This window comes from Sylvia atricapilla, chromosome 4 (genome assembly GCF_009819655.1).
Source record: "Sylvia atricapilla isolate bSylAtr1 chromosome 4, bSylAtr1.pri, whole genome shotgun sequence".
NCBI lineage: Eukaryota > Metazoa > Chordata > Aves > Passeriformes > Sylviidae > Sylvia > Sylvia atricapilla.
In genome coordinates this window covers 70,179,612-70,207,235 of record NC_089143.1, presented here as the reverse complement: position 1 = coordinate 70,207,235, position 27,624 = coordinate 70,179,612, and the positions used below count along the sequence as shown (strand labels likewise).

General features: G+C 47.7%; 2 protein-coding genes across 6 annotated transcripts; one reads left to right on the top strand and one right to left on the bottom strand.

Annotated features, from left to right (window-relative positions):
* Window positions 1–835: 835 nt before the first annotated feature.
* Window positions 836–7,779, bottom strand: MRPL1 (mitochondrial ribosomal protein L1). 3 transcript variants are annotated; one of them, XM_066318320.1, is made up of 10 exons: window positions 7,641–7,779; window positions 5,900–7,247; window positions 5,637–5,742; window positions 4,746–4,989; window positions 4,454–4,537; window positions 4,143–4,214; window positions 3,833–3,944; window positions 3,286–3,386; window positions 1,871–1,952; window positions 836–1,108 (listed from the first exon to the last, which is right to left on the bottom strand). In XM_066318320.1, exons 2-10 carry the CDS (start codon window positions 5,931–5,933, stop codon window positions 945–947), a joined length of 999 nt encoding a protein of 332 aa, XP_066174417.1. In that variant the 5' UTR covers window positions 5,934–7,247; window positions 7,641–7,779; the 3' UTR covers window positions 836–944. The 3 variants fall into 3 exon arrangements, with proteins under 3 accessions (XP_066174417.1, XP_066174418.1, XP_066174419.1); XM_066318321.1 differs by lacking the exon at window positions 7,641–7,779 and adding an exon at window positions 7,479–7,607; XM_066318322.1 differs by lacking the exon at window positions 5,637–5,742.
* Window positions 7,590–27,624, top strand: CNOT6L (CCR4-NOT transcription complex subunit 6 like). Of its 3 annotated transcripts, none has more exons than XM_066318318.1 (13): window positions 7,590–7,729; window positions 21,059–21,180; window positions 21,293–21,479; window positions 21,871–21,956; window positions 22,295–22,384; window positions 23,157–23,225; window positions 23,489–23,646; window positions 24,019–24,173; window positions 24,448–24,599; window positions 25,337–25,561; window positions 26,015–26,217; window positions 26,385–26,593; window positions 26,852–27,624. In XM_066318318.1, exons 2-13 carry the CDS (start codon window positions 21,069–21,071, stop codon window positions 26,868–26,870), a joined length of 1,665 nt encoding a protein of 554 aa, XP_066174415.1. In that variant the 5' UTR covers window positions 7,590–7,729; window positions 21,059–21,068; the 3' UTR covers window positions 26,871–27,624. The 3 variants fall into 3 exon arrangements, with proteins under 3 accessions (XP_066174415.1, XP_066174416.1, XP_066174414.1); XM_066318319.1 differs by lacking the exon at window positions 7,590–7,729 and adding an exon at window positions 8,011–8,169; XM_066318317.1 differs by lacking the exons at window positions 7,590–7,729; window positions 22,295–22,384 and adding an exon at window positions 8,036–8,169.

Below are 27,624 nucleotides of genomic sequence, written 5' to 3'. Positions count from 1 at the left end.
TTTCCAAAATGGACAGTGTCTTGGAAAAAAGCCAAGAGAACAGAGAAAAGGGAAAGAAATCTATGCAGATGATACCACACGCTTTGCTTTAAACAACAAAGGGTAACTCACCTTCAAATTGCTCCTTTTGGGTCACAAGCAACAAACAAGCATTGGAATGCCTCATAATATTCCTTCTATGTGTAAAGCCTTGGCAATGAAGATATTCAAGTGCACTGGCACTGTTTTGTGTGAAACCTTCCTATACACATCTAAAGGGATTTTTTTGATCAAATCCTGAGCAAAGCACCCCACACAACCAAAACTAATCAGCATGGCCTGACAGGAATTGGTCACCCTGACTGACAGCAGCCAAATGCTTCAGATGGGAGCTAAAAGAATTTCCATGCAGACAGATCCAAGTAACCCCTCGGAAAAACGAGGCCTACCTCCAATAATAGGAATTATTTAAAGCCACGAGCTTTTCCAGATTTGGACCAGCCCATCCCTGTTGTAAGCAGCCAATCCTTTCTGGGACCATCTTACATTTCGGGGCGCAGCTTGATGTGAACATTCGTTTAGCAACATACCTCCCAAGAAAACCACCCGAGGAGAAATTCCAACAGCTGAACAGGAGAGAAGGGCGGGAGCGCCACCTCCTGGAAGGAAAGCAGAAAACACCGGGAAAGAGAGCCGGGTTTCCACTTCCCGTGCCAGAAAAGCAGGTGAGGAAACCCACATCAGAGAAGGTGTACGTTCACACCCTGCCCCCACAGAACACGTCCAGCTCTTCCTTAGAAAAAACATTTGCCTGGTTCTGACAACAGGCTCCAGTTTGTGACAACGTTACATCGAATTTATACATGAAATCCACAAGTTCCATTTATTTTCTGTTCTCACAGAGCATGATTTGAATGACACCATTTCCTTCCCGAGCTCGACCTCAGATCTACAAGGAAAAGACATCAGGTACTAACAGATTCTTGGACAGGTTTTTGTTGATCCTCATCAGCTGCATTTTCTTCTTCTTTTTCTTCTGCTTTCTCCACCTGAGGTAGAATTCCATCGAGGTTCAGCAGCAAACCTTCACTGGTGGAAGATCTGATAACCAACCTCTGCACAATGGGATCTAGGAAACAAAGGGCACCACCAAACTGGTCACTCCACCTCTTTCCACACCTCCGGTCTGACTGCTCTCAGCAAATGTTTTCAACCAAGCCAGTAAAAGAAGACCACAAGAGCCAAGCTTGACACTCCAATCAGTAGAAAAGTTACTCAGACCAGAAAATATAAACCTTACTAAACTGGGCTGATGTAAATCGATTTAAACTCATTTAAAAAATCCCCAAAAAACAACCAAAACATTCCTTTCTGCATCTACTTGTTACATTTCAGATCAGGCAACCCCTTATAGTTTTTACTTGGACTTCTCAAGGCACATGTACTTGGCTTTTTATGGTCTGGTCTCTGCAGCTAGTATGAACAGCATCACTGGGAGAGAGGTAAGATCACTCTTCTGGCAGACACTGAGCAAGTATTAACATAAAAGAATGGGGTTTCAGCTTATACAAAGCTCCTTCCCTAAAATCATTTCATGAATCACCATTTCCTCTCCAGCTAAGCAGATGCCCTTGGCCTAAAGTCTACTTCCTTATTCCTTTGCAGATCCTTTTGCTAAGGAATTAGAAGAAAAAATCCACACAAAAACCAAACAAACCAAGCCCCAACCCCCCCCCCCCAACAACCTACAGCTTTTCCCTTGGAGGAGCAGGAATTTCAGAGATGCTTTGAGAACAGAAAGGTAATTCAATGACAATCCAGTAAAGAACACTCATCTCCCACTTTTGTTTGCTGCAACCTGAACAACCACGTTAGAATGATGACTCCTCACCAAAATTTGACGGCTTGAAGGTGCAGATATCGTGGATAATTGTCTTCAGATTGGCAATTATGTGCTCAGTAGGCATATCCAGCTGCAAAAGGATAATGCCGAGTTAGTTATGGAGCCCAGATGAATAAATCTGAAAGCACTGGTGTTTATTCTACATTTGGGTAGATTTCCTTTATCCCTGTGAAGGAGGGACAAATCTCATTAACAGCCATATCCAAATGACTCAGGGCGAAGTAGTATTTTATACATGCTGATACGCTCACTATTCTCCATATTTCTGCTCGGGACACAAAATTCCCAGAACTCTGTAACAACATGTAGCCTTAAGAGGTGAAAAGTCTGAAAAGACAATATGAACACAAGTGCTTTTGCAGAAACCTTATTAAAATGAAGGATGTAGGGAAAGAAGCTTCCAGAAGCAGCTGTCAAAGACCATGAAATTCATCAACTCCAAAAACATCAACACCTAAAAGTGAAGGCATTAAGAGCCAGAACAGCATGAAATAAATCAAAAGAATCAACTCATCAGCTCCATAATGAAGACAGGTAATGCTCAGAGGGCTCCAAGCACTTCAAAATAGTTCCCACATCCAAAAGAAAATCCCAGCTTCCAAACCAGCTTTCCACAGTAAATCCCTGTGGATGCACACCAATCTTGCTGTTTCAAGTTTGGGACACTTCTCTCAAGAGCAGCACAGGGTGCTGTAAAAAGGTTCAGGTAAGTTATTTGTTCCCTTTTTATTTCTTAATTAAGTTTGACTCCTTTAACAGCAAGATCCAGAATACCAACTCTACACAAAAACACAGACAAGGAAGCCCTTGGAATGCCTGTGCACAGCTCAGAGCAGCTAATCAGAATTAATAAACTCATTAGTCTCCAACACTGCCAGGCAAAGCTTCAGGTATTTCCTTCCCCTCCTTCCAGTGCCACCCTCAGTTGGAGGAAAAGTAGACACCAGGCAGGATTACAAAGACACAAACCAGAAAAAAAAGGAAAAACCACAGCTCAGGGCAGAGAAAACAAATAAATAAGCTGAATTAATGTTTTAACACAATTATGTTTGCGTAACACAAACAGTTCTTGCTTTCTACTCCAGTCCACAACTCTAGTTACCAAAATTAAAAGTCTTCCATTATTTGGTTAAAGCAAAGACTTTTTGACTCTCCTGTGGACACTGACCATGGACTTACAAATGCATAAGTCATTTACTTACCAAAAAAAAACCCCAAAAAGACAATTACAACCAGCTGAAGATGCCACAGAACAAAGAGTTCTATTTTCTTCACAGGTTAGTTAAGGAAAATGGTGAAAAGTTTTAAGGAACAGACTGAAAATACATTTTTTCCCCTCTCTTTGAGTACTACAGTTCTGCTCAGGAGAGAAAATTAATTTAAGAGCTCTCTACACAACTTACTCTGGCTATTCTCGTCTTGATTATATTCTCGTCCTGTACTGTGTACTCGTGACATTCTCTGAAGAACTGCAGCATTTTGGGAATGTCACTGCCCAGGGAGTCTAGTTTAAAAAACAAACAAACAAACAAAAAGCAAAGGAGTTGTCTGAGTAACACTTATTAGCACAGGTAGGTGTGGCAGCAGTAAAGAGACAATTCAATCTTTTAATTAAGGCAAGTGAACTCTGCTCCAAAATGCAGTTTCACAGACAAGACAATGGTGTCCCCACTGAGATTATAAAAACAGTTTTAATGTTCTCTCCTCCCCATTCATCAGGATTAAAAAGCATAAGGGCAGCTAGCAGGCAAATTTATCTGGGTTCAAATCTCAGATTTGCCAGCTGTAGGAAAAAATGGATTCCTAAAGCTACTAAAACAAATGGTGCAGTCACCTACAGCCTAACTGGATGGAACTGTACATCCTCATAAAAAACCACTTCAGTGGCACCCCTGGGACTCCATCTCCTTCAGGAATTTGTAACAGCTGTAACAAAGAACTGCTTCTTACTTCTCCGGGTGCTGGGGTACTTTCGTTTCAGTTTGTTCCTCAGGGGAATTAACTTGGGTATTATGGCAGGGACAGCCACGTAGAAATCAGCCTGGATTTCATCCTCCAGGATCTGCAACAAACACAATTCAACAGATCTGATTTCAGCTGGCCTATAAAAGTGTCCAAGCATACAAACCCACCTCTCACTCGTCACACTGGCTGCTGCCTCGCAGCTAGAGCTCACAGGATATCGGGCTTCTTCCCCTCCCCAGGCCCCAATCCTGTTTAAATTAGGATATTTGTGTAATTCTTTAAGAAAGATATATACCCATTTCATTAATTCAACTCCTCCCACGATGGCAGCTCCGTGCTCTCGAGCTACTTCAGCTTCTTGCACATTCTGTTGAGAGAAAAAAATTAATTATAAGCAGCTGGACTACCAGTCAGGCTGTTGGTCTGCTGTCAGTTGAGCTCAAGGAGAGAATTTCAAGCAATTATGTCCAAGAGTAATCAAATACACCCATGGCAGCTCTCTGGGATTGTCTCACACAGATAAAATGATTAATCGACAAAGGACAGCTGCAAGAACATGCTGGACACAAAAAAACCATGAAAATAAAGGAATCCTGGCTCACCCACCTCTGTGAACACCAAAACCTTGTTCACTTCATCTGTAAAGCGATAGGGAAGACTGACACTGCTGGAGAAAGGATCCACTTTTTTCTGGCAAGTGAATAAAATAAAGAAAAGAAAATAAACAAAATCAAATTATGACTTGAGGGTAAACGGCACAATCACAGGGAGCTGGTCCCCTAAATACAAAGAAAAGAAGCTGCAAATGAGGTGGGGGACTGCAGCCTGTCTTCACAAGTCTGACCAGAACCAAAAGCCTTCCAAAGCAACAGAATTCCCACACCCTCTCCCAGCCCACCTTCTTCTGCAGTGCCATATCCAGGAACACATTTATGTACACAAACTGCTTGGGGTGGGTGAAGTCCAGCTCCTGGAACCTCTTGAGCATGCCCACGGCCTGCTCCAGCTGGTAGGAGGGTCTCCTGTAGAGCCATGTCAGGTACACGTCGTCCACAGGCTTGGTCATCAGCGGCGGCCTCCGAGGACGAGGCTTCTCCTTCACCTTCTCCTGCCTGGTCCTCCTGGCATCTTTTTTGGCAGTTCTAAACACCCAGAAAAATCCCAGACACGGTGTGAAGAGTTTTTTCACCAGCTGAAGAGTTTGGGCATATCTTATTATGGCAGTGGATCACCTTAGGGGAGGATAAAAGCTTTCTACTCCCTTCCCTGTGGCATTTTGCATTCAGTTAAACACACGATTCTCATTCACCTCCCTGCTTTCAGAGGGTCTCCAGCCGAGGAGAAGAGTATTTAAATGGTAACTGGATACTCCATTCCTCCAAAAGCAGGGCAAAAGAGTCTGCAGCACCTGAGAACACTTCGTTCTCCTGTACACAGAGGTGGCTTTTGCTTCCCCCAGCCATGCTGCGTTATCAGAGAAATGACAAATTAAACAACAAAAAGCCAATCGAAGGACAGAAAGGGTTTGACACCGATTCCAGGAGCTCACCAGCTTTCATGCTGACATGTAACCCCGCAAAAGCACAGCCCAAAAACGCAGCGTCAAGCTCCCCCTGTGCCACTATCACGGAAAACACTCCCTGTGAGTCCCGGTTGTTCTCCGGGAGCAAGTGGGATACCCCCAGGGTCAGTGGGCTGTTGGACCAGCACTGTGCACACCAAACCCCCCACAAATCCCCCAACACCGCACGGCCAAGGCAGCCTCCTGGGTTGCCGGATCCGCACTCACGTGGCTGCCGCCGCGTAGGGCCGGGCGGCCGCGGGGCTCAGCGCGGCGGGGACGGCGAGGCGCTGCTCCAGCCCGGGGAGGACCCACCCGCACCGCGGAGCCAGTGCTGCGGGGCAAGAGCAAACGTCACCTCAGACAAGCGCCGCGGCCTCCCGCACGCCCGACCCACCCGGGCAAGCCGCCCCTCGCCCTTCAGCGGCCGGTGGATCGGAGAGGCGGCGACGGACGCGGTGCCCGTAGGTCCCCCAGCGCGGCCCCCTCACCTCGCCACAAGCAGCGGGCGCTGGGCGCCGCCATTTTGGCCAGGCGCCCTGGCGGAAACGGAACCGCCGGAACCGTTCCCCGCGGAACTCGCTCCCCGAGGTGCGCCACCTACCGCCATCCCCCCCGCCCGCCGCGCCCGGGCCTGCCGTTCCGCGAGTGCGGGAGTTCCGGTGCCTGCCGGATGCCCGGGGAGAGGTGACCCATCCCCGGGGGCTGGTTAAAAACCTCCAGCTCGCTTCTTCACCGGCCTGACGAGGGGCCTCAGGGCAAACTCGGGGTTGTCTCGAAGCGCTGCAGGCCAAACCGGTCTGCCTTCCCTGAACCAACATGGCGGCGGCTCCTGAGGGCAGTCAGAGCCGCGGCCCCCGGACATGGGGGCGTTTAGGCCTGTCCAGCCACGTCTGCTTGGCAGAACATTGCCCGTCTAATGCTCAGTATTGTCTTCTGCAAGCTACGTATAATACCAAAGAGGGATTTTCTGGCTGCCATTTCACCCCCATTCCCTGGCTGATTGGGTGGGAAAAGAGACACCTAAATCACTCTCCTGGAGCAGCATCCACTTACAAAGACGTTTTTTACCCATCTCCGGAGCTATCCAGATTCACACCACGAACTAAAATGGTTAAAGGGGGGTTTCATTCTACATTGATGTGCTTTGGACTAAAAACACTCCAATCCTGTAGTCTTCCCCAACCAGTATGTGTCCAAGAATTTTTAAATTAGGGACATGTAGCCATGTAAACTTCCACAATCAAATCATGTCCAAGCGTTTTTAAATCGGGCATAGGCGGCTATGTAAAATTCCCCAGTGGATCCGTGTCCAAGAATTTTTACATCAGACTCGGGTGGCTATGCAAAACAAGTTGTAACAATACTGTGCTCATCCAATCCAGCTCCTCGCTCAGTGTCCTGGGAAAGGATGGAGATGGGGAGGTGTGAGGGTGGCAGGAGGCAAAGGAACCCTCCTTGGTTAAAAAGCCTCAGCTGAGGAGTGACAAAACATTTGTTTAAAACTCAAGTGGGGGAATGAAATGATTTTGGATGGGCACTCGGTACACGTGGCTCCTGTAGAGAGGTGGTCGATGTGAGAGGAGACTGCTCAGCGTGCACCTGCGGCCAGGTGACCTTCACCACCTTCCCTCAATCCCCTGCAAGCCTCTGGCTTTTTACACACGAGGTCTCTGCTGTGGATTTCGGGAGAAACACGGGCCCACAGTTAATGTGCACCCATCTCCAACACCTCGCTCACTCCAAGGTCTGTTTCCTACCAATACCCCTTCATCGCTGAGGCACTTTCTGCTCGCTGGCCATCAAGGAATCTTTTGGATCCACCAGGAGCTCAGGCAGCTGCGGTAGAAAGAAAATTCCAATTAAAAGCCCAAGAGCCTGACGTCTTGTCCCCCACTGCGTTCCCCCCCGACCACTTGTTGCTGCCTCAGTCTCTCCCTACGTCTCCCCGATGCCTTTTTTTTTTTTTTTTTTTTTTTCCCCCAGCAACGTTTTCCCTCTCGGGCACGCAGAGCCCATCCCTCCCCTCCCCGCGCCCGGCTGCTGCTCCTGTTTTATCTTTCAGTCCACCTTTCCCTCACGTCCGTCCCAGCGGGCACCCAAAGGGATGCTGGTGTGTCTGGAAAGCGATGGGCTTTAGCACCAGAGCCACATTTACCTGCGCTTCCCCGCTCCGGCTGCCCACGAAGATCCGCGCCACCGACACTCAGGCGCCGAACACAACCCCGTTACCTAGAGGAGGAGAAACAAAGGCGTCAGACACCGACGAGATGCCCGCACACTCAAATCCCCGCTGACCGCGGCGCACCCTGGATTCCCAGGTGGGCTCTTCCTTCTCCCTCCGCAGCGCGTTGACAGTCGCGTCCTCGGCTGTAAAACCGGGGGGTAGACGCGAGGTGGGGGGAAAAACGAGGGGGGAAACCGCGGGGGTAAAACGGGGCGGGGAGCTCTTTCGTGCCGGCGCTGCGGGCGCCCATCCGTGAGCGCTGACACGGCCCCGCGAGTGCCCGCGCTCCCCCCGCCGCGGCCCCGGCACCGCCCGCCGCCGCCTCCCCGCGCCCGCCCCCGTCTCCTCCGCCCTGCGCGCTCCGGCCGCCGCTCCTCCTCCTCTTCCACCTCCTCCTCCTCGCCGCCGCCGCCGCCGCCGCCTCCCGGGCCCCGCGGCTCCGTCCCCGCTGCCCGCGGGCCGCCGCCCGCATGTCGTGTGCGCCCGCCCCGCCGCGCCGCCGCCGGCCCCGCCGCCCCGCCGCGCCGCATGCAGGTGAGAGCGGGCGGGAGCGGCCCCGCCGCCATGTCGGGCCCCGCCGGCAGCGCCGCGGCCGGGCCGCGTGTGCGGGGGCTGCGGGCACAGCCCCCGCCGCCGGGAGATGGCATCGGCCCCGCGGGGCCGGAGCTGCCCGAGGGGATGCCGCGCTCGCCTCGGAGCCGCGGGTGGCGGCCGCGGAGCCGTGCTCGTGGGGCCGATTCCGGGCACGGGGGAAAGATCGGCCGTGGGGCGAATCCCGGCCGCGGAGCGGATCCCGGCCGCGGGATGAGCCGTGGTGGTGAGGTGAACCCGGGCCCCGGAGTGAACCCCGGCCGTGAGGTGAACCTCCGCCGTGGGACAAATCCTGGCCGTGGGACGACCGCCAGTCGAGGGGCAAATCCCGGCCACGGGGCGAACACCAGCTGTGGGGTGAATCCCGGTCACGGGGCACAGCCCAGCCTCGAGGTGAACCTCAGCCGCGGGACTAATCCCGGCCGTGAGGTGAACCATGGCTGTAGGGTGATACTTGGCCCCGGGGCAAACGCTTGGCCCCAGTCCCTTCCCGTGCCGCGATGGGACCCTGGCCTGGCACCGGGACTGACCCCCGGTTTTTAACCAGTGCGTTGGTGAGGGTGTGTTTGGGGTGAGGGTAGTTTTGGGGTCAGGATGTTTTGGGAAGACACTGGTCTCGCCAGCTTTTCCCGGTGGTTTCTCAATGGTCCGCAGCAGTTCCATAGGAGGAAGATGACAGGAGCATCACCGGCCACAAAACCTGGGCTGCCAGCCCAGGCGATGGTGCTTGCAAATGAAAGCACACGCTTAAACACTGAGTTCTGTTACAGTCTGGGGCTCGCTTGTTAAACTGAAGTGCTTCTGGTAAATGTGGTGGAGGGCTCTGTTGCTCCCAGCCACCCCACATTTTGGTCTGACCTTCTGGAAGCCTTTAGACCAGTGGCTTTTATTGGGCCCTTCTGGAAACTTTGAGTATTTGTTTTGGGGAGGTACAACTTCTCCTGAGCTACCGTGCTGATAAGGGTTTTACACGGCCTTGGTTAAGCAGGGAATTTTTTACAATTAAATCCATATCTGTGCCCTCCCCCCTCTGTGATGCTCCCTCACAACTCAGAGTTAACCTAGTGGGGTAAACACCCACCCAGAAATTGTTCATGGTGTGTAGACATGGCTGATAATGAAAGCAATGGCAATGTGTTTACTTTTAAAAAGAAAAAAAATAGCACATTATTCCTAACAACAGCGTGATACAACCCAGGGAATTCCTAGAAGCTGTATCCCAGTCTGGAGTGCAAGAGAGCTCTCAGGAAGGCAGAGCACGGCCTTTACAAAGACAGCACTGCCAGTGATTTTATTTCTGTGTTCTCCCTGTGAAAACCAGGGAAAGTGGTCCTGCCGCGTCCTGTCCAGGAAGGCAGCATCCATGGGCACGGCCACATGCTGCCGGTGCCTCCCAGTCGATCTCCCAGTCGATCCAGGCTGGCGGGACACTGAGCTTTGCTCTGTGCCGCCTTACCTGATGTCCTGGACAGAGCCCTGCTCCCTCCTCGCGACCTTCCCCACGGAGGGAGGCATTTCCAGCTCGATTTTAGAGTGGTGCCCTGGAGCAGATGGACAGCGTGCACTGCTGACACCTCATTGCTCCGTGCTCTGGAATAATGATCCACATCACCGAGCCACAGGATCGTGTCAGTTCACCCAAACAGAACTCGTGTTTGAGCTCCAGCCCGAGCGTTAAATCTCCTCCAGAGGTGACTGAGGATGCCAAAAGCCCCGTTGCAGTGTGCCTGTTGGGTTTCACAGAACAGTGGAAATTCTGCAGTTGCTCTGCTGTCTGCTAAACAAATCCTCTTAAACACTTTCAGTTTTGTTCCCTACTATTAAAAGTGGGGGCTGCTCCAAGTGCTGAAGTACACAGAATTTAATTTATTCGCTTTTATCTCTTCCTGCAGGGACTCTTTCTCATTTAGTTTGTGCATTTAATTGAAGGGTGAAGCTCAGTGTAAATGGCCCATAGGTGTTCCTGTGCAAAGTTTAGTTTTGTCTCAACCTTGGAAGGGCAGACCCTGACGTGTGAGGGGCAAGACTCCCCATCAGCAGACTGCTGGACAACCTTCCCTGGGATGCAGTGTGAGAAGGGCAGAACTTTGCAGATCCGTGTCAGTGGCTGCGGAGTTTCCCGGCAGGTCTGCACGGGGAACTTCTGCTGGCACAGCTCTGTCTGCGCGCCGTGACAGAGTGTGACCTGTGACCGACAGAGCTGTGCCAGCAGAAGTCCCAGCTGCAGGAGCAGTTATCTGCAGAAGTGCACTTTCACTGATAGAGCTTGTTTTCGTTTGCTGAAGGGTGTTTTTCCCTGTCCCTGGTAGCAGCACCGCTTCCAGGGATGTAGCCTGCTCTGGCATTTATCTGTCTGGCTAGGAAGGGAAGGGACAGTTGCTCTGGGTGTATTTGCCGTGTGTAGTTTTCCTTTTCCCATCCAGAATCTGTAGGAGCTCCATGACATTTGCAGTGGGAATTCTCTTGTGAAAGTCAAGTGATGTTACAGCCGTTTTCTTTCCATCGGAAGGTGTTGATAAATCTTCCATTTCATGGGAAAAACTGGAATTATTTTGTTGTTTTCCATTAATGGCCGTGGTTTTGCAAAACGCCAGGCAGGCTTTTGACCAAGTTTAGCTTTCACACCAGTCCTAGGAGAAATAAGCCAGAAAGTGATCCCAGGGTATGTGTGTGGACTCTTATTAGGAGAATGAAAAAGCACCAGTGGAGAAAAATTAATTAATTTCCACATTGAATAAGTCTCTACTTAATTTAAATCTAACCCACCAAGAATTAAAAACTTAGAGTTAGGTAGATCACAGCAGCCACTGGCTTTTTTTGAGTAAATGTGCACAAATAAGGGGATATGTTTTTTTTTTTTCTTATTAAAACCTTCCCCAAGGTTTTAAGGGATAAAATTATGCATCAGTAACATGCACAATTTCCAGGCAAACTTCTTGAAAACACCCCCAAGAAGTTCTCCTTCTATCAGCTGTAATCTGCTGGACGCTTTTGGGTTACTTGGGCTTAAAAGGGGAGATAAAACCAAATAAGTGCTTACTTTTTACTTGCTTACTGTTTATTGGAAGGAGGTTTTGGGAGTGCCAAAAGGGCACTTGAAGCACGGGATGTAACCTGATTTGCAGACTACTGAGAAAACAGAAATAACAGTGGGGCTCAGTTATTTGGGAGCATAAGATGGCATTTGTAAAAAAAAAAAAAAAATAAATATGTCTTAGGCATATTTAGATTCAGGAGGATTTGCTGTGGATTTAGTGCTTTAGAGCATTAAATACTAAGCCTCTTGTAATATTTTTTTTTTGTCCAGATTCTGTGGTTCTCTTGATGGCAGTCTGTAATCAAGGCTTGGGTGCTTGTTACAATGACAGTGTGGTGTAACTTCACCCTCTGATTAATTCTTTGGGTTCCAGTGATTTGTCTGTGCACCTTCTCCATGTCACCTGTAATAAAATAAAATGAAAAAGGGTGTTTCTTTGAAAAGAAAGGAGTTTCTTTGGTGACAGTATTTCTGGAATTCGGTTGCTCTCCTTCCCTGTCTTTTGTGCACCTCAGAGTTGTCATCAGACTTCACCCCAGAAAGATCAACTTAGTGTAAACTGAAGCATCTGGCAGGAAATGGCAAAAAAGAACTTAAGGTGCACAGGATTTTCTGGATCCATTTGTGCCTTCAGATCTCGGAGCTGGACTTGCTAACTGGCTCTGTTGGCAGCTTAATAAATTCACAAAAGGGCACTTACCTCCAGTGGCAAGGTACTGGGCCTAACTTGGCTGTTCTTGTGTGGGAGAAAATTCCTCTCTCAGAGCTGAAAATGAGAAAATAAAATCCTCACTCCCCCCCAAAACAAAAACACACACCAAACTGAAATTACTCCAAATAAAAGACAGTACTGGAAGAAAATCTTTCTGGAATCCTGTTTAGAAGAACAACTTTTGCAGTCTCTTGGGCATCTCCCTCCAGAGATGTAACTTTAGGAGTGTTCAGCCACCACCAGGAAGCGACTTGACAGGTGGTCATGGAAAACTAGAATTAAAGACAGGCAGAAATGCACTGCATGCTGTTCTACAAGAAACACATTTTATCCCTTTGAGGGGGAGAAGTTAAACCAGCACTCAGAAAAATGCTCCAGGAGGAACAAAAAGCAGCTCCAAGCAGTTGTAGCTACAAGTCATATGCAGTCAGCAAGCACAGGAGTTCGGGGAGCTGCACCCACACCAGGGAAGAGAACCTCAATGAACTGTTGGGTGTCTTGCACAGGAGTAATTGTAACCTGTGTGCACAGACACAGAGCAGTCACATCCTTGTGTGCTCACCCCTACTCTGGCATTTCCTGATGGCAGTCATTAGTGGTGTTTATGACTGCACAGCACCATTTATGCTCAGCATTCACCTACGTGTGCTGTACTGTCTTCCCCACTCTGCTTGCCTGGAAAGGAGCTTAGTGCTTTTTTCTGAAAAAGGTGAATAAAAGGACTGTGGGACTCCAAATGCAGATTTGCAGGATATTGAAGACTGAGGTGTAAGTGCACATTCTAAATTAAAATTATCCCTTCAGCAGGAGTTCAGTTTTGGGTTCCCCACTTGCAGCTGGAAGGTTGGGAAATTTCAGACATGAAGAGACAAATCCTTTAGAACACCTTGCCACCATTCCTGTTGATGTGAATCTGGATTATTCCTCACCCTAAACAAAGCATAAAGGGAAACCTCTTGTGCCCTCAGCCAGGAGCAGCCGGAATTTTTATGGCTGGGAAACTTCCAGGGGCTGTGTTGGGAACGGGGATGCAAAGCAAAGCTGCCGCTAAGTGTCCTTTATCCTGGCCACCAATCCTTCCACAATCACCTCTGCAAGTCAACAGCTCCCCGTGCTGCTGAAAGGGAAGATACCCAATTAAACATCTTACATGCTTTCTTTAAATGCAAAAAAAGTTCCTGGACTGAGGCAGGAGAGGGAGGAATATTTAGCCTTGTGTTGCTGCAGAGGGACCCTCCCTCCTTGCTTTGCTGTCAAACACATTCTTTTAAGTTCATCAGATTCCAGGAGTACAAAGAAAAGTACAAAACCCATAAGCTTTTGGTCAAGCTGTTAATAATAATCAGGATTTGTGGATGGTGTTCAAGTTTGCTGTTTACCCTTTAGGGCAGCTGAATGAATTGCTCTGGTGGTTTTCCTTTTGCTTTTCAGGAATGCTTCCATCTGAGTGAACATCTTTGTGCCTTCTAATCACAAATTAGTTTTGCCTTTTTTTTTTTTTTTTTTTTTTTTCCTCTTCCTAAGAGATCAATATAAAGGCCCTTTCAAAAGGCTCTGGATTTAAGCATCATCCAAAGAGAGTGCTGAAGCCCTCCTTCTGCAGATTTGTAGCTCTTTTTTTTTTTAATAGGAAAAAACCTCCCAGGAAAACTGATAAAGGGGGAAAGCAGAAAACATACTTTGTATGCTTTGCTGGATATCACCATCCTGTGTGAGATCACAAGGGGGGGTATATGTCACAAAAAAAAAAAAAAAAAAGTCCTTTATCCTGAGTCAGCCTTGACATGTGAGGAATATCCTTTGCTCTTCCTGCTTCCCCTATAGCTTAAAATTCAGTTTTTGCTTTCTGCATTACATTACTTTACAACTGGCCCTGGCAGTGGGAGAGAGCCAGCACAGGATGAATGACTGCCCAGCCAAAATTTCCCCTTGTGAACGCCTTTCCTTTAATCCCCTTTTGTTCTGGAAGGTTAAGAAAGCAAAAGGAAAGCAGGGCCAGATGACTTGTCACATACCAGAACAGTCCCAGGTGCCAGGAAGAGCCAGGCTCACGTTTTTTTTCCTCCATCCAAGTCACATTTTGCCACTGGGAGCAGGTCAGTCTCCAGGGACATGTTTGTACCTGTGCAATGAGCCTCTTCCTCCTCCTCCTTAGTCTGGAGCAAAAGACTGGGAAGGAGTGGAGTGCATCAGAGGAATTAGGAGTGTTTGGAGTGGATGAGAGCAGCACATCTACTCAGGAGGTTTGAGACTTGTGAGTAGAGCAGGAGGTTTGAGACTAGGCCTGTGCTGAACTACGAGGTGGTTTTCTGCCTGCTCTAGGAGCCCCCAGGTGCTTCCTGTGCAGGTAGAAGGGGAATAATTCAGTTTTAAGTCATTGGTAATTTATTTCATGGCAGCTGCAGGTCTGAGCAAAACAACCCTGGTCGTGAGGAGATGAGTATAACTCACAGGTATTTTCTGCTTGGAAAATTATGTGGTTGAAAACCTCAGGCTCTCAACAAGGCTTCAACATTCCTGAGTCCATACCTGCCTCTTGCACCTACCCACTGTTTGTGCTCTTCCTTTACTCTCAATTTCTGTACAGCAGGGAGGTAACACCAGGGCTTTGGACTGCATTTGTCTTCCTTAACTTTCTTTCAGAGAGATCTGTAATTAATCTCTAACCTGCCAGTGTGTTAAGAAATACCAGAATACCAACCTGTTTGAAAAACTACAGCAAAACTTGCCAAAGGTATTGCCTGGCTTGAAATCCCTTCACGTGGCTGAACAGAGGAACCCACACAATTTAAGCCTCTCTTCTGGCACAGGTTACCCAGAGCAGCTGGGTAACTTAAAGCAGGGGTGCCTGCCCCTGGATCCCTGGAAGTGTCCAAGGCCAGGTTGGATGGGGCTTGGAGGAGCCTGGGATAGTGGAAGGTGGCCTGCCCATGGCAGGGAGTTGGATCTGGATGGGCTTAAAGGTCCCTTCAGTCCAAACCAGTCTGGGATTCTGTTTGGAAGTTTAAGTATGGTGTAAATGGTCATGGGATAATCAGATACAGAAGCAGCTGAACTATCTTCTGATATTCAAATAATATGCTTTGCTCAGGCTATTAGGCAAACTTTTCTTCTTCTGAGATTAAAATGCAAAGTACATTTAAACACACCCTCTGGAGAACAGGGTTTATTCCTATAAACTGGGGTGGGAGGGAGGGTTTAAAAGATCCCTGTTCTCTTCTCCTGAGCATACAGGCCCAGCTACTTTGAGCACTAGTACAGCATTCTGTGGCCTGTTCAAAATGAAAAGGCTCATTTATTGTGCCAGCGATTGCAAAACAGTTTCCACTATCAGTGTGTGATTTTTCCCTTGGCTTTTTTTTTTTTTTTTTTTCTTTCTCCTCCTTTCTTTTAAAATCTTGGGCTTTGACTCATCTAAACTTACCTGTGGTTGAACAAGGCAAGCCTTGTAACTCTAAAGCTGTTTGAATTAAGTTTTACGGTGGCAGATTTCTTTGTATTGTAGAGGGGGAGTTAACTGAAGTGTTGCTGGGCTTTGCTTGTTTTGTGGAAGGACTGGCAGTCTCCTACTGAAAAGGGAAGGTGACACCGTGGCAGTGGAAGCAATCTCATTTCTTTTCTCCTAGTACAAACTTTGCTTTGAAGGATGGAAGGGTATTGATGATTCCAACTGTATCTTAAGGTTGGTTCATTGAGAAGACTGCTTCTGAGTTCCTGCTGTGTACATGGATTCATAATTCCCCTGTAGTTTTGCTCAAAAACCAGGTCAATAGCTGGTTTCTCTCCAGGTATTGATCCTGAGGAGTTGAATGAGGTGCTGGCTCCCAGCAGCAGCCTGAGCAGGGTCTTTATCATTTCTGAGGAGTGACTGAATGGATGTCACATCAGCCCTGTCAGTAGAACAGCTCCTCAGGGCTTGGAGGGACACTGGCACACCACCGCACTGCCAGCTCGCTCTGCTGATGCTGTTGGGAGTTTTGTGTCTCCTCAGGCCTAGGAAAACCTCCTGCTTTAAGCTGCAGCCATACGTGGCTGCTTCTCTTCCATGGATGAAGCCCAGGATGGTGTTTTGTCTTGATCCAGCGCTGGCTTCTTTCTTTCCCCAGACTCCCAGTGACTTCAGTTCCTAATCCTTTAAGCCATTCAGTCCTGGGTCTCATTAGAAGCCCAGCACTCTCCAGGGGATGGAGCAGCATTGCAAATGGGTCATTTTTCTGAAACAGTGCAAGATACTTGTGTAAATAAATAAGTACACTTTTTAAACCAGCCCTTTGGGAGCTCCTGATGACATTTATTTACACGTTGGCTTCTGGAAACACTTCTTGCCCTACAGTAGCCCCTTGCATGCATTTCTGGTAAGCAGAGCCATATTTTGGGGAGCAGCCTGCCTTGTGTTTGCATCTGAAGCAGCCTCAAGAGCTGCTCTGGAAGCACCAAGTGTAAAAGGCACCTGCAGACAAAGGCAGGTATCACTCAGTGACCTGATGTGGATGTTCAGGAGTTGTCATGCACACACTGAGAGGTACCAGGCTGCTTCCAGCAGGGCGGGAACTGTTCCTTTGGAGTGAGGACTGACTCTTAACCAAGCACAGCAATAAAAAGCAGCTGTGTAATGCTCTGTAGGATTTCCATGCAGTAAATAGTTCGGCTGGTCCTCTAAGTGGGGGTATGACACGGAGGAAAAGGAAGACGGAAACCTGGATATTCTTGTGTTACCTGTGATTTAAGAAAAGACTACTTCATTTAGAGGACATAAGGGAATGAGGGGAGTAACTAGTGGGTGTATATCAGTGGGACAATTAGCATGTCCTCAAGTGAGTGCCAGTTGGCTCTGGAATTAATCAAATACAGCTCGTTCCCTCCCTTCCCACTCCTCCCCTTGGTTTTTGCTGTTTGCTTCTATGACTTGTCTGTGCTTCTCTGGGCTCAAAGAGATAATGTGGAGCCCCCTGGGATCCCAGCACCACTGAATTTACTGGCAGGTGCAGGTTCATGGTTACCTCTTACCTTTCCCTATTCCCAACTTGAATTTCCTTGTGCTCTGTGTCAGACTTTCCTCGGGGATTCTTTCAGATCTCCTCAAACATTATTTTTTAATTGTTTGGGGTTTTTTTAATTAAAAAAAAAAACAAAACCACAAAAACAAAAACATGATGAGGCATTTGTATTTGATTCCCTGCTCATCTCTATCCCCAGTCAGGGTACTTGGAATAAGAAGCTGGAAAGACACAGCACTTGAGCTGGCAGACTCGGGGTGCTCATTGAATTCTTGGGAGCAGTGGTGTACACAGAGGTGGCTGGACATATTCCTGCAGGAAAGCACCATGAAAAAAGCTCAGATCCACACAAAAGGCGATCAGAATAATTGCCCAATCTCCAGTATTTTCTTGCTTATTTATGCACACTAGGTCCTGTATCTAGGGACATAGCAAATAGTTTGCCTTAAGACAACATATCTGTACATACCCCAGTCTTGGCACTTTTCTTTAAATCCCCTTAACATACCCTTGAACCTCATTTTCCTCCCCCCCGCCCCCCGAGTACTCCAAGCCAGTTTTTGTAGTTGTGGGTATTGGCTGTGCTTCTCTTCTCCTTGGGGAGGCCAAAATGTGGAGACTTTTGTCACACTCTCCTAAAAGCAGAGCAGTGCAGGCGAGCAGCCTTCCTCTGCCCCCTTTGCAGCCACTCAGGTGATGCAAAACGCATCAATAGACATTTAGATGAACAGATAAAAACGTTCCCAGCTTTCAGCCCAACTTCCCAGCCTTGGCCAACGTGTGTGTACACACGTGCACATCAGCCAACAGGATCACTGATTCCTGGGAGGGATCACCATATGGAAGGGGATGGACAGTCAGCTGTGCTCAGAGGAAGGAGGAGCCACTCAGGGCTGGATTGTTTCCAAAATGCTTCGGCAGTTTGACTCATCCATTTACAGAGGCTGAGGGCAGGGAGGTGGGAAAGAGAATCACAAAGAATGTCACTGGGCTGAAGGCAAGGGTTTGGAGCTGTGCCAAACATCCATGAACACAGGGCGGCAGCAGGATGCAGGCACAGCTCTTCTCCGTTTGCCTCCTCATTTAATAACTCATTTATGCAGTGAGGTATGAAAGAAGTTAAAACATCTCATGGTCACTGAAATTTAGGAAATGCATCTTCTGCACTCTTTAAGGAAGGGAATGTGTGTTTGAAACCCAGAGGTTCCTGTTGTGTGTTGCCCAAAAAACATTTCTTCATGTTAAAAGCCTCTGCTTCAACCCAATAGTTCAACTTTTCCTCTCTGACACTCTTCACACCTTCAGTAGCATTCCATTATTCATGTTTTCTCTCCAGGCTTTAAATTATAGTCAGCATGCCTCATGCACAAAAAAACCCCAGCAAATAAAACAGCATAAACCCCCAAAAGTCCAAGGAAAAGTCAGGCCCAAACCTACTGGTGGAAACACAGTACCTGCCCCTGGCCCTTTTTATATCCACCTCAGAGAACTGCTTAGGCTCAGCCAGGACCACACCTAGGGTTCCAACGGAGTAATCCTGCTCTGCCAGTCATCTCTGGGTTTTGGGGGATGGACTTGGACCTAAAGAGTTACTTTAGGAACCCCTAGAACTTAAATATTGTTCTTACTAACACACTGACATCCTCATCTCCAAGTTTTCTTTAATTTACATGCAATCAGGGTCCCGCTCTTTAAGCTTACAGGGTTGGATCTGTAGCAGACAGCAAGTTTTAGTAACTTCAGAAGTTTTCCAAGGGAAGCCTTTAGGAGAAAAGCCTGCCAGAATTTTCAGTGATGCGCATCAGATTTTAGGGTTAATGGATTCAGGGAACTCAGTATATAGCTCCCTGAATCCTGAGCAAAAACAGGTTGGGATTTCTGGTTATTGTTTTAGTTCCAGCACAAGCAGAGTGGGAGATAGGAACGGCACGAGTTGGGAACAGAGGCAGAATTCATTTTTTGCCTGAGAAAAAAATTATACACGGTGGCTTTCAAGTCTTGCTCAATGTTGCTGTGATGCAGAAGGAGAAAAAGAAAAGTGCATTTGATTTAGGTTTGTTTTCCCCTTTCTGTAACTGTGGCAATGACACTGCTGCCTGTTTGACTCACCACTATTTCAAAGCAATATTGAAGTGACTAACAGCTGAAGAATGTGCGTGTCCTTCGCCTCCCAGCTCAGGGCTCACTTCTCTGGAAGGCCCCTGATGGCCACACATCGCTCTATGCTGGCAGAGCACTTCTCTTAACGAGCCATATTTCAACGTCCTTTAACTGGGTGCCCTGCTGAGGAGCAATCCTGGAGCTTTCAGGATTGGAAGGGGGTCAGTGGTCATCTGTGGGCTGGTGGGGATGGGCAGGGGGTGGCTCAGGTGGTCTCAGCACCGTAGTTTTAAGGACTTCATCACAGAGCACTCACCCAAATCCTGGGTTCTGGACAGCAGAGTTTGCCGTGTCTTGGGTCCAGGTGTGGTAGAGGTACAGATCAGTTTAAGATTTGACAGATGAAACAGCAAGGGCTGGTGGAATGGGGCTCTTATGGCCTGGCAGGGACTATGAGGAGTCTGTTCAAGTGCTCCCCACTTTCACACTGGCACTTGAAGAGTGAAGATAAATCCAGCAAAATCCAAGCACTGGAGGTTAGTCACTCCCAAAGCATAGCCTGCTTGTGTGTGGGGGAAAGGCCGTTCTGATTTTGGGGCTCTGGAAGGAAGATGGAAGGATTTCAGGTCTAATCCCTTGTCCTTAAGTAACTGGTTCCCTTCACGGCCCCATGCCAGGCAGTGTGAGCGCAAAATCCTCTTATCCCGTAGCTCTGCTCGCTGTGTGACTTCACCTGGAAATAACAGGGGGCTATAATTAGACGTGGGGCTGGCATTTGCCCTTGCAGTTTCCTGGGCGTTCATCAGGGAAGGAAGCAGCAGCCCTGTAACTGAGACCCTTGGCAGGGGACAGCCCTGACAGCTCTTGCGCCCTGCCGGAACGCCGGCCTGGCTGTTGGCATCAGCTGGAAAACACTGCAGGACTTGACCCTCATAAAAGGAAAGTGGGATCTTTGGTTAGTTGGACTCACTGAACAAAACTGTCATCCTCAAATGAGGAATTGGAGTTACCTTGAATTCAAGTGAGGGCTGTTTGAAGAGCTTCATAGCGACTGCAGCTGGTTGTAGGAGAGACGTCTGTATGAGGGAAGAGCTGCATCCTCTGGAGCAGCTGCTTTGGATTTGTGTAAAATCAAAGCTCGTGGATTTTGTGTGTCTGGGGAGGAAAAGACCAGCCAACAGCAAACTCAGCTAACCTTGTGTTTTTAAATCACACCACAGTCCTGCTCAGCACAGCAGCCTGGGGAGACATGGAATAAAATCTCTCACTGTGTCCCCTGGCCAAGTGGATGGTTTCTGAAAGGGACATCAGAGCTCCCTTCTGACAGTCAGGACAATTGGATGACTTTGGTGTGCACAGGCTCGTCCTTGGACTTCTAATATTCACATTTTGCACTGGGCTGGAGCCCTTTCTGCCCCAGAACAGCTAAATGGGAACTTCACCTGAGCTCTTTTTATGGCTCCTGGGCCATTAGGAATACAAAGCTCTTGACTGATGCTGAGCATGAAAAAGCATAAAACACAGAATCTGGACAGTTAATGAGAAAATGGAGCTAATTCCCCCTCAGACTGCAATTTCAAGCCTTGTAGAAATGCAGTGGGGAAGTGGGACTTAGCATGGTGAAATTAAGAGCTTTCCCTTCAATCCTTTGTTCCCTGTGCAAGGTACAGCAGGAGGGAGCAATCTGGGAACAATGGAACATTGTGATCTTGTCCACAGATTCTGCACACAGCAAACAACTCTGTGGGTTATGGAGGATAAACTGGGAAACCCAGCAGGTGACTGCAGAAACACCAGCTTCCTAGGAAGAAATGCTCTTTTCCATGCCAGAATTCTGCCCAGGTGTGAGCACCTGCTTGGCAGCCCAGTATTTATTGTGCATAAACTCTGGGACGTGTTGTTGCCGGGTATCCCCGGGAAAGGTCAGCTCATGGAGGGGCAGAAATGAAGGAATGTCGTGGAGTAACAGTTGTGATGGTCTTTCAGACTAACAGGGATGCCAAAGGAAAAATATGATCCTCCAGATCCTCGCAGAATTTACACCATCATGTCAGCGGAAGAGGTGGCCAACGGGAAAAAGTCGCACTGGGCTGAATTAGAGATCTCGGGTGAGTTGGTTGGGGTTTAGACTCCCATAGTTGGTGCCCCAGACCACCCCTGACCCAGTTTGTGTCCCGTGGTTCCAGAGTGAAGAAGTGGTTCCTTGCTTTCCTCTTTCAGGGAGAGTGCGGAGCTTAAGCACGTCGCTGTGGTCGCTGACACACCTGACTGCTCTGCACCTCAATGACAACAACCTTACTCGCATTCCACCTGATATTGCCAAGCTTCACAATCTGGTTTACCTGGATCTGTCATCCAACAAACTCAGAAGTTTACCAGCAGAACTAGGAAACATGGTGTCTCTCAGGTGAGGGGAGTTATTCTGGTTAACTTCCCAAAAAATCTTTGCCTTGGGATCGGGACCAAGAGTTTCAGTTTGTTTTCTGTGCTTGTATTTCAGATAATCCTGAAAAACTCCAGACTGGTTCAGAGCTTTGGCTCTAATAATTTTGGGTTCACTGGGCTTTTTTTTCTGATTGTTGATATATCACTGTTTTCATCCTTGGTTTCATCTTGGGTTTTGTGGCTTTTTTCCCCTCTAATGAATGTATTTCAGTCGTGCTTTGATGCAGGAAGATTGGCATATCTTTCTAAAATTCAGGGTGAAAAGTGTTCTCTCTGAGGACAAGCAGTGTACAGCACCTTAGGAGTTTCTTCTGCAGTAATACTCACCCAGAGTGTTTTTGCATTTGCTGCAGGGAATTGCTTTTAAATAACAATCTGTTACGGGTTTTGCCTTATGAACTTGGACGGCTCTTCCAGCTGCAAACCCTGGGTTTGAAAGGTGAGCTCTTTCCACTTCTGTATTCCTACGAGTTCCCAGGAACCCTGAGGGAGTCTGGGCTCAAAACCTCCCTCTATTACCTCAAGGTTTTCTTACAGGTTATTTTAAGCATTAAGTTGGTAGCAAAAATGACCAGGTAGTTGGGAAAACAATGCTTGTCTTTCTTAATACTGCTAAACTTCCTTAGGATGCTAATGTCAAATCGGCACTCAGAGAAATAAACCCTTTAACCTGCTGAGTTAATTTGTCTGTTCTCATTCTGGGAGATTTTCTTTGGGTGGAAAGCCTCAAGAAAGGCAGGCAGCTGATCCCCCCCCACTGTTTTGTGCTGTTGGCAGGCAATCCTTTATCCCAAGACATTCTCAGCCTCTACCAGGATCCAGACGGAACCCGAAAGCTACTGAACTACATGCTTGACAATCTAGCAGGTACAGCCCTACGGATCTGGTGGGCAGAAGGGCTTTAAAAGTAGGATTTGCTGCTTAAACAGGACTCTGAACCACTGGAGGGATGGTATTTCCTCATTGCTTTAGTGGTTTTGTCAGGTGGCTCCGGTCATATCCCAAAACACACCCTCACACACAGTGGAAGAGGCTGATGTGTACTGTCTAAGGCTCTCCTGTGTTACAGCCAAATGTTCTCTCTGTTCTGTTTGAAACCCTTCAATTACCAACCAAGGGCAAAGTCTGCCTTGCTGAAGCCATTTTGGTTCTCCCCAGGAGAAAGAATCATCTGAATGCAAGCAGAATGTCAAATGTAGCTCGAGAAACAACATTAAGAACATCCAGCACCTGACTTCAGTCCTGCTTTGTGGTTCCCTAACTGAGCCTTCTGCTTTGCCACTTGCTGTCTCCCAAGTTAAGGCACTGCAGGAATGATGGATGCAGGACAAGGTTCTTGGAGAAGGGATGGCTGAACCATGACAAGATTTACCCCTCCTTCTTCAGCAGATTATTCAGTGTGCAGGAGTGTTTCGATGGTGCCTCTAAATCTGAAAACAAGAGAGAAAAATAGTCATGAATCTTACAAATAACAATTTTTCTCTTACTAGTGCTACTTGTTTAAGTTATTTTTGGCTCCCCTGAAGACTCAGGGAGTTGGGGACACAAAACACATTATTGTTCAGTCATCACTTTGACTTAGAAATTGTAACTTACAAACAGAAACTCTGAATTAATCACTGGCTTAATTTTTTTGTAGTTCATCCAGAGCAGCTGCCTCCAAGGCCATGGATTACTTTAAAAGAACGAGACCAAATTCTGCCCTCAGGTAAATCTGTGTTCACAAGGTGACACATGGGAAAACTTGTCTTGGGCTTCATTTGCCTGGATCAGAGTGAAAACAGGAATTTATTCACTTGTACTAGAAAACTTAACATATGGCTGCGCTGTAAATACCATTTTTGTCATTTGAATGGGATGCTGGGCATTTCCATGTTGGGCTTCGTCTCAGCTCTTCCAGCTACTCTTGTCCAAGCCAAAGAGACAATCTCAAGAGGCTGACAGCCTTTCCCTTTCTCTCTCTCCTTGCAGCTTCATTTACAGTTATGTGTTACAATGTGTTGTGTGATAAATATGCCACCCGGCAGCTCTACGGCTACTGCCCATCTTGGGCACTCAATTGGGAGTACAGGAAAAAGGGAATCATGGAAGAAATTGTCAACTGTGATGCAGATATCATTAGTCTTCAGGTAAAAAAAAACAACTGCATTTTCCATCAGAAACAGAAAACATAAACCTCCTCCACCTTTAGGATTTAATGTTCCCTTGGGAACACCATAGTCACCTGCTTGATAGCTAATTTCCAGCCTTCCCAATGTAAGCTGTGTATCCATATTCCAGTGTCAAACATGCCAGGTGGGGCTACTGCTGTTCAAAATACACCTGTCCCTTTGCCTTTGGCGGGGATTCCAGGAAATTCAGGAATGCACATCAGTTCCCAGCTGGCCATTAGTCTAGGAAGTGACATGGATTGTGCAGCTCTTCTGACTGCAACCCAGGGCAGGCACAAGGGTGGGCTTCCTTCACTTCTTTAGCCTGAGGTGTTTTGTGTACAATTCCAGGAAGTGGAAACGGAGCAATACTTCACCCTTTTCCTGCCAGCCTTGAAAGAACGGGGATACGATGGATTCTTTTCTCCAAAATCACGTGCCAAAATCATGTCCGAGCAGGAGAAGAAGCATGTGGATGGCTGTGCCATATTCTTCAAAACGGAAAAGTAAGGGGCAGCAGCAGCTTTGAGAACTCACACTAAAACCTCAGAACAGCTTCCACTAGTTAGGATGTAAGTTTCCCAAAGCCCGAGCTGCCTCTCAGAGTTTTCACTGCTCCCAAAAAGAAGAATGCAGCTCTCGGGTCGTGTCTAGAACTGGCTGGAGTGGTGTGGAAGAGAGGGAGCGTGTAGGAGCAGACAGGGCTGGTTCTCAGGTGGAGACACTGCCATGGGGGCTGTGGTGACAGCTGCTCACAGGGGTTCTCTCCCCATTGCCCAGGTTCACGCTGGTGCAGAAGCACACGGTGGAGTTCAACCAGGTGGCCATGGCCAACTCGGAGGGCTCGGAAGCCATGTTGAACAGAGTGATGACCAAGGACAACATTGGAGTCGCCGTGGTGTTGGAGGTGCACAAGGAATTATTTGGAGCAAGTGAGTACAGCTGTGGTGGCCTCACTGACATGAGTTCCACAGACAGGCATGAATTATTCCCAGGTAATCCATGCTGTTCCTGTTGGTGGTGCAGCCAAATGCAGCCCATCGGTGGCTCAGACAGGCACAGACGACATGGTCTGGTGGTGCTCACAGCAAGATGCCCTGCATCTGCTTTTCTCCTTTCATGCTTTTATCCCTGCTTGCTTACTCTGTTACATTCTGCTTGAGCAGCTCAGCTTTCTCAAGGTCACTGTGTTTACACACATTTACTCTTACCAGTAGTTGTCAACAATGTTTAACTTCTATTTTCAATTCTCTTTTTCCTCCCCTGGATTGACTCCTTCCACCCTCCCCCAGTGATTAGATGTCAGTGCTAATTGCACTGATGTGGAAGAAGGAGATTATCAAGTATCTTTTCCTGCCTCTTGATTGACTGATTATCACATTTTCATTAAGTTTGATCAGAAGCAGCAGACGATTCCAGCACCGATGAAACTTCTATCCTGCTCTGTCTGCATGGCTGCAGTTTTCATGGCTTCAGAGGAGGAGAAATGCTGGGGCTGGAAGGAGCTTCCTGGGCTGTTTACAGGCATTTCAGCAGGTTTAAGCAATGAAAACACCCTCCATCTGCTGGAGTGTCTGACCCTGAGCTCTGAGGAGCTACAGCCGGAGTATGAACAAGAGGGAACGTGCTGCGCTCACAGAATCTTTCACTGCTAAAATTCTTTATCCAGGTATGAAATCGCTTCATGTGGACAAGCAGCTGCTCATTGTGGCCAATGCTCACATGCACTGGGACCCTGAATACTCAGATGTGAAACTCATCCAGACCATGATGTTCGTCTCAGAGCTGAAAAACATCCTGGAGAAAGCCTCAAGCAGGCCCAGTAGCCCAACAGCAGATCCCAACTCTATCCCTCTGGTGCTGTGTGCGGATCTCAACTCACTGCCTGATTCAGGTGAGGTTGGCTTTTTGGTCTGATTTTTAACTTGCCTTCTTAGAAGGTTCGAGTTCGCTTTTTCCTCTGAAGGCAATGGGGTTGTTTTGCACTCCCCAGGGAAGGTATGGATGAAAGCTTTCCTAGGAACAGCTACCTTTGGAAATCTGGCTGAAGAGACTGCGAGTCCTATGGCTGAGTTGCCTGCTTCTCATGCTCAGCTGGACATTCCAGCAGAGCTGGCTGCACCTGCAAAAGTGTAGAAAAGCACAGTTAGATCTTAAATAAATCATTAAATAGACACCCGTGCCTGATGCAGCAATAAGAAATAGGAAAGATGTAAGTTCCTGGTGAAGACTTTCTAACTTTGCTAACTCTGAACTTGTGATGTCTTGGTGGCGTTCTGGTTTTTAACATCCCGAGGCCAAAGTTGCCTTTCAAAACAACTCCCTAAACCCTTCCCCTTGCTAACAGGTGTAGTGGAATACCTGAGCAATGGCATAGTAGCTGACAACCACAAAGACTTCAAGGAGCTGCGCTACAATGAGTGTCTCATGAACTTCAGCGGCAACGGGAAGAACGGAGCCTCGGAGGGCAGGATCACGCACGGCTTCCAGCTCAAGAGCGCCTACGAGAACAACCTGATGCCTTACACCAATTACACTTTTGACTTCAAAGTAAGCACCCATCCCCAGGAGGCAGCGGGCTCTGCTGCGTCAATTCCCTGACCTCAGGGGAAGACCCCAGGCTAATTAGTCCCTGGGTTAATGAGGATGGATGCAGGGAGCGCCCTACCCCGACCCCAGTGCGGTGCCCTCACTGCACTCTCTCCCTCTCTCCGCAGGGTGTGATTGACTACATTTTCTACTCCAACACTCACATGAACGTGCTCGGTGTGCTGGGGCCTTTGGACCCCCAGTGGCTGGTGGACAACAACATCACGGGGTGCCCGCACCCACACATCCCCTCCGACCACTTCTCGCTGCTGACGCAGCTGGAGCTGCACCCGCCGCTGCTGCCGCTGGTGAACGGGGTGCACCTGCCCTCCCGCAGGTAGTGCAGCCCCGCCCGGACCTGTACACTTGTAAATCCCACTGTATAGGAGTGAAGTATGGCCAACCTTCAGCTGCTTCTTCGAGCTCCTTTCCTTATGTGTTTGATATGAGGTTTTGCACATTTTGGTGCATATTTGGTATCATTTGGCACTAGGGCTGGAACCAAAGTATTATTCCCCTTTCCAAGTTTTTAATTTAATTTTTGTTTGTGGGTTTTTTTATTAATATTTACTTTAAACTGGCTTTTTCTTTTCAGTAGGAAGCTGCACTTCTAAATGGACAAAAGAGATTTAAAAACTTGCATTTAACATATTTCAAGGTAATGCTTCTTTCCAGAACATGGCAAAGTGTTGAGCCAACCTTTTAGGAGAAAGAAAAACAAAACTAGAGATGCTTGTTTTGTAGGAAGAATATTAGAGATACTGTTTGTTTGAATCCAAAATGGAGACTCAACTCTGCATCCAACGTAAATTTTGCACATTAGCAAAGCACTTAATACCTGACTATAAATGATTGGCAGCTTGGCCCTGCCCCTCATCTCAATACTATCAGAAAACCAAAGAGAGCCTGTGATCAAATTCAAGCTCTAAATCCTCCTGATTCCAATTTGTTTGGGAGCTGTTGTCAGTCAGGGCTGAAGTAAAAAAGCTGCTGGTTCCTTCCCAAATGTTAATGCTCTTTGGATGTGTTGGAAATCCTTGTTTTCTTTTCTTTTAATGCTCTGGGTGGCCAGTTCAAAACCTTGTGCCTCAGGAGGCATTAAACATGATGCAATTTTCTAAAAAAACAAAAAAAAAAACCAAAAAAAAACCCCCAAAAAACAAAACCACCTGTTTGGCTGCTTAATGTTTAAAAAAAAAAAAGGCACAGTGATAGGAAAAGGTCGTGTCTGTGTTTTTAAGTTTTTCTTTATTCTGCTTTTTGCTGCTATAAGATTTTCTTGAATTTCTATTTGAAACTTTTCATGCACTTTACTGTTTCTAGTCTCCAAATGTGATATTTTTAATAAATGAAAAACATTTTCCATGA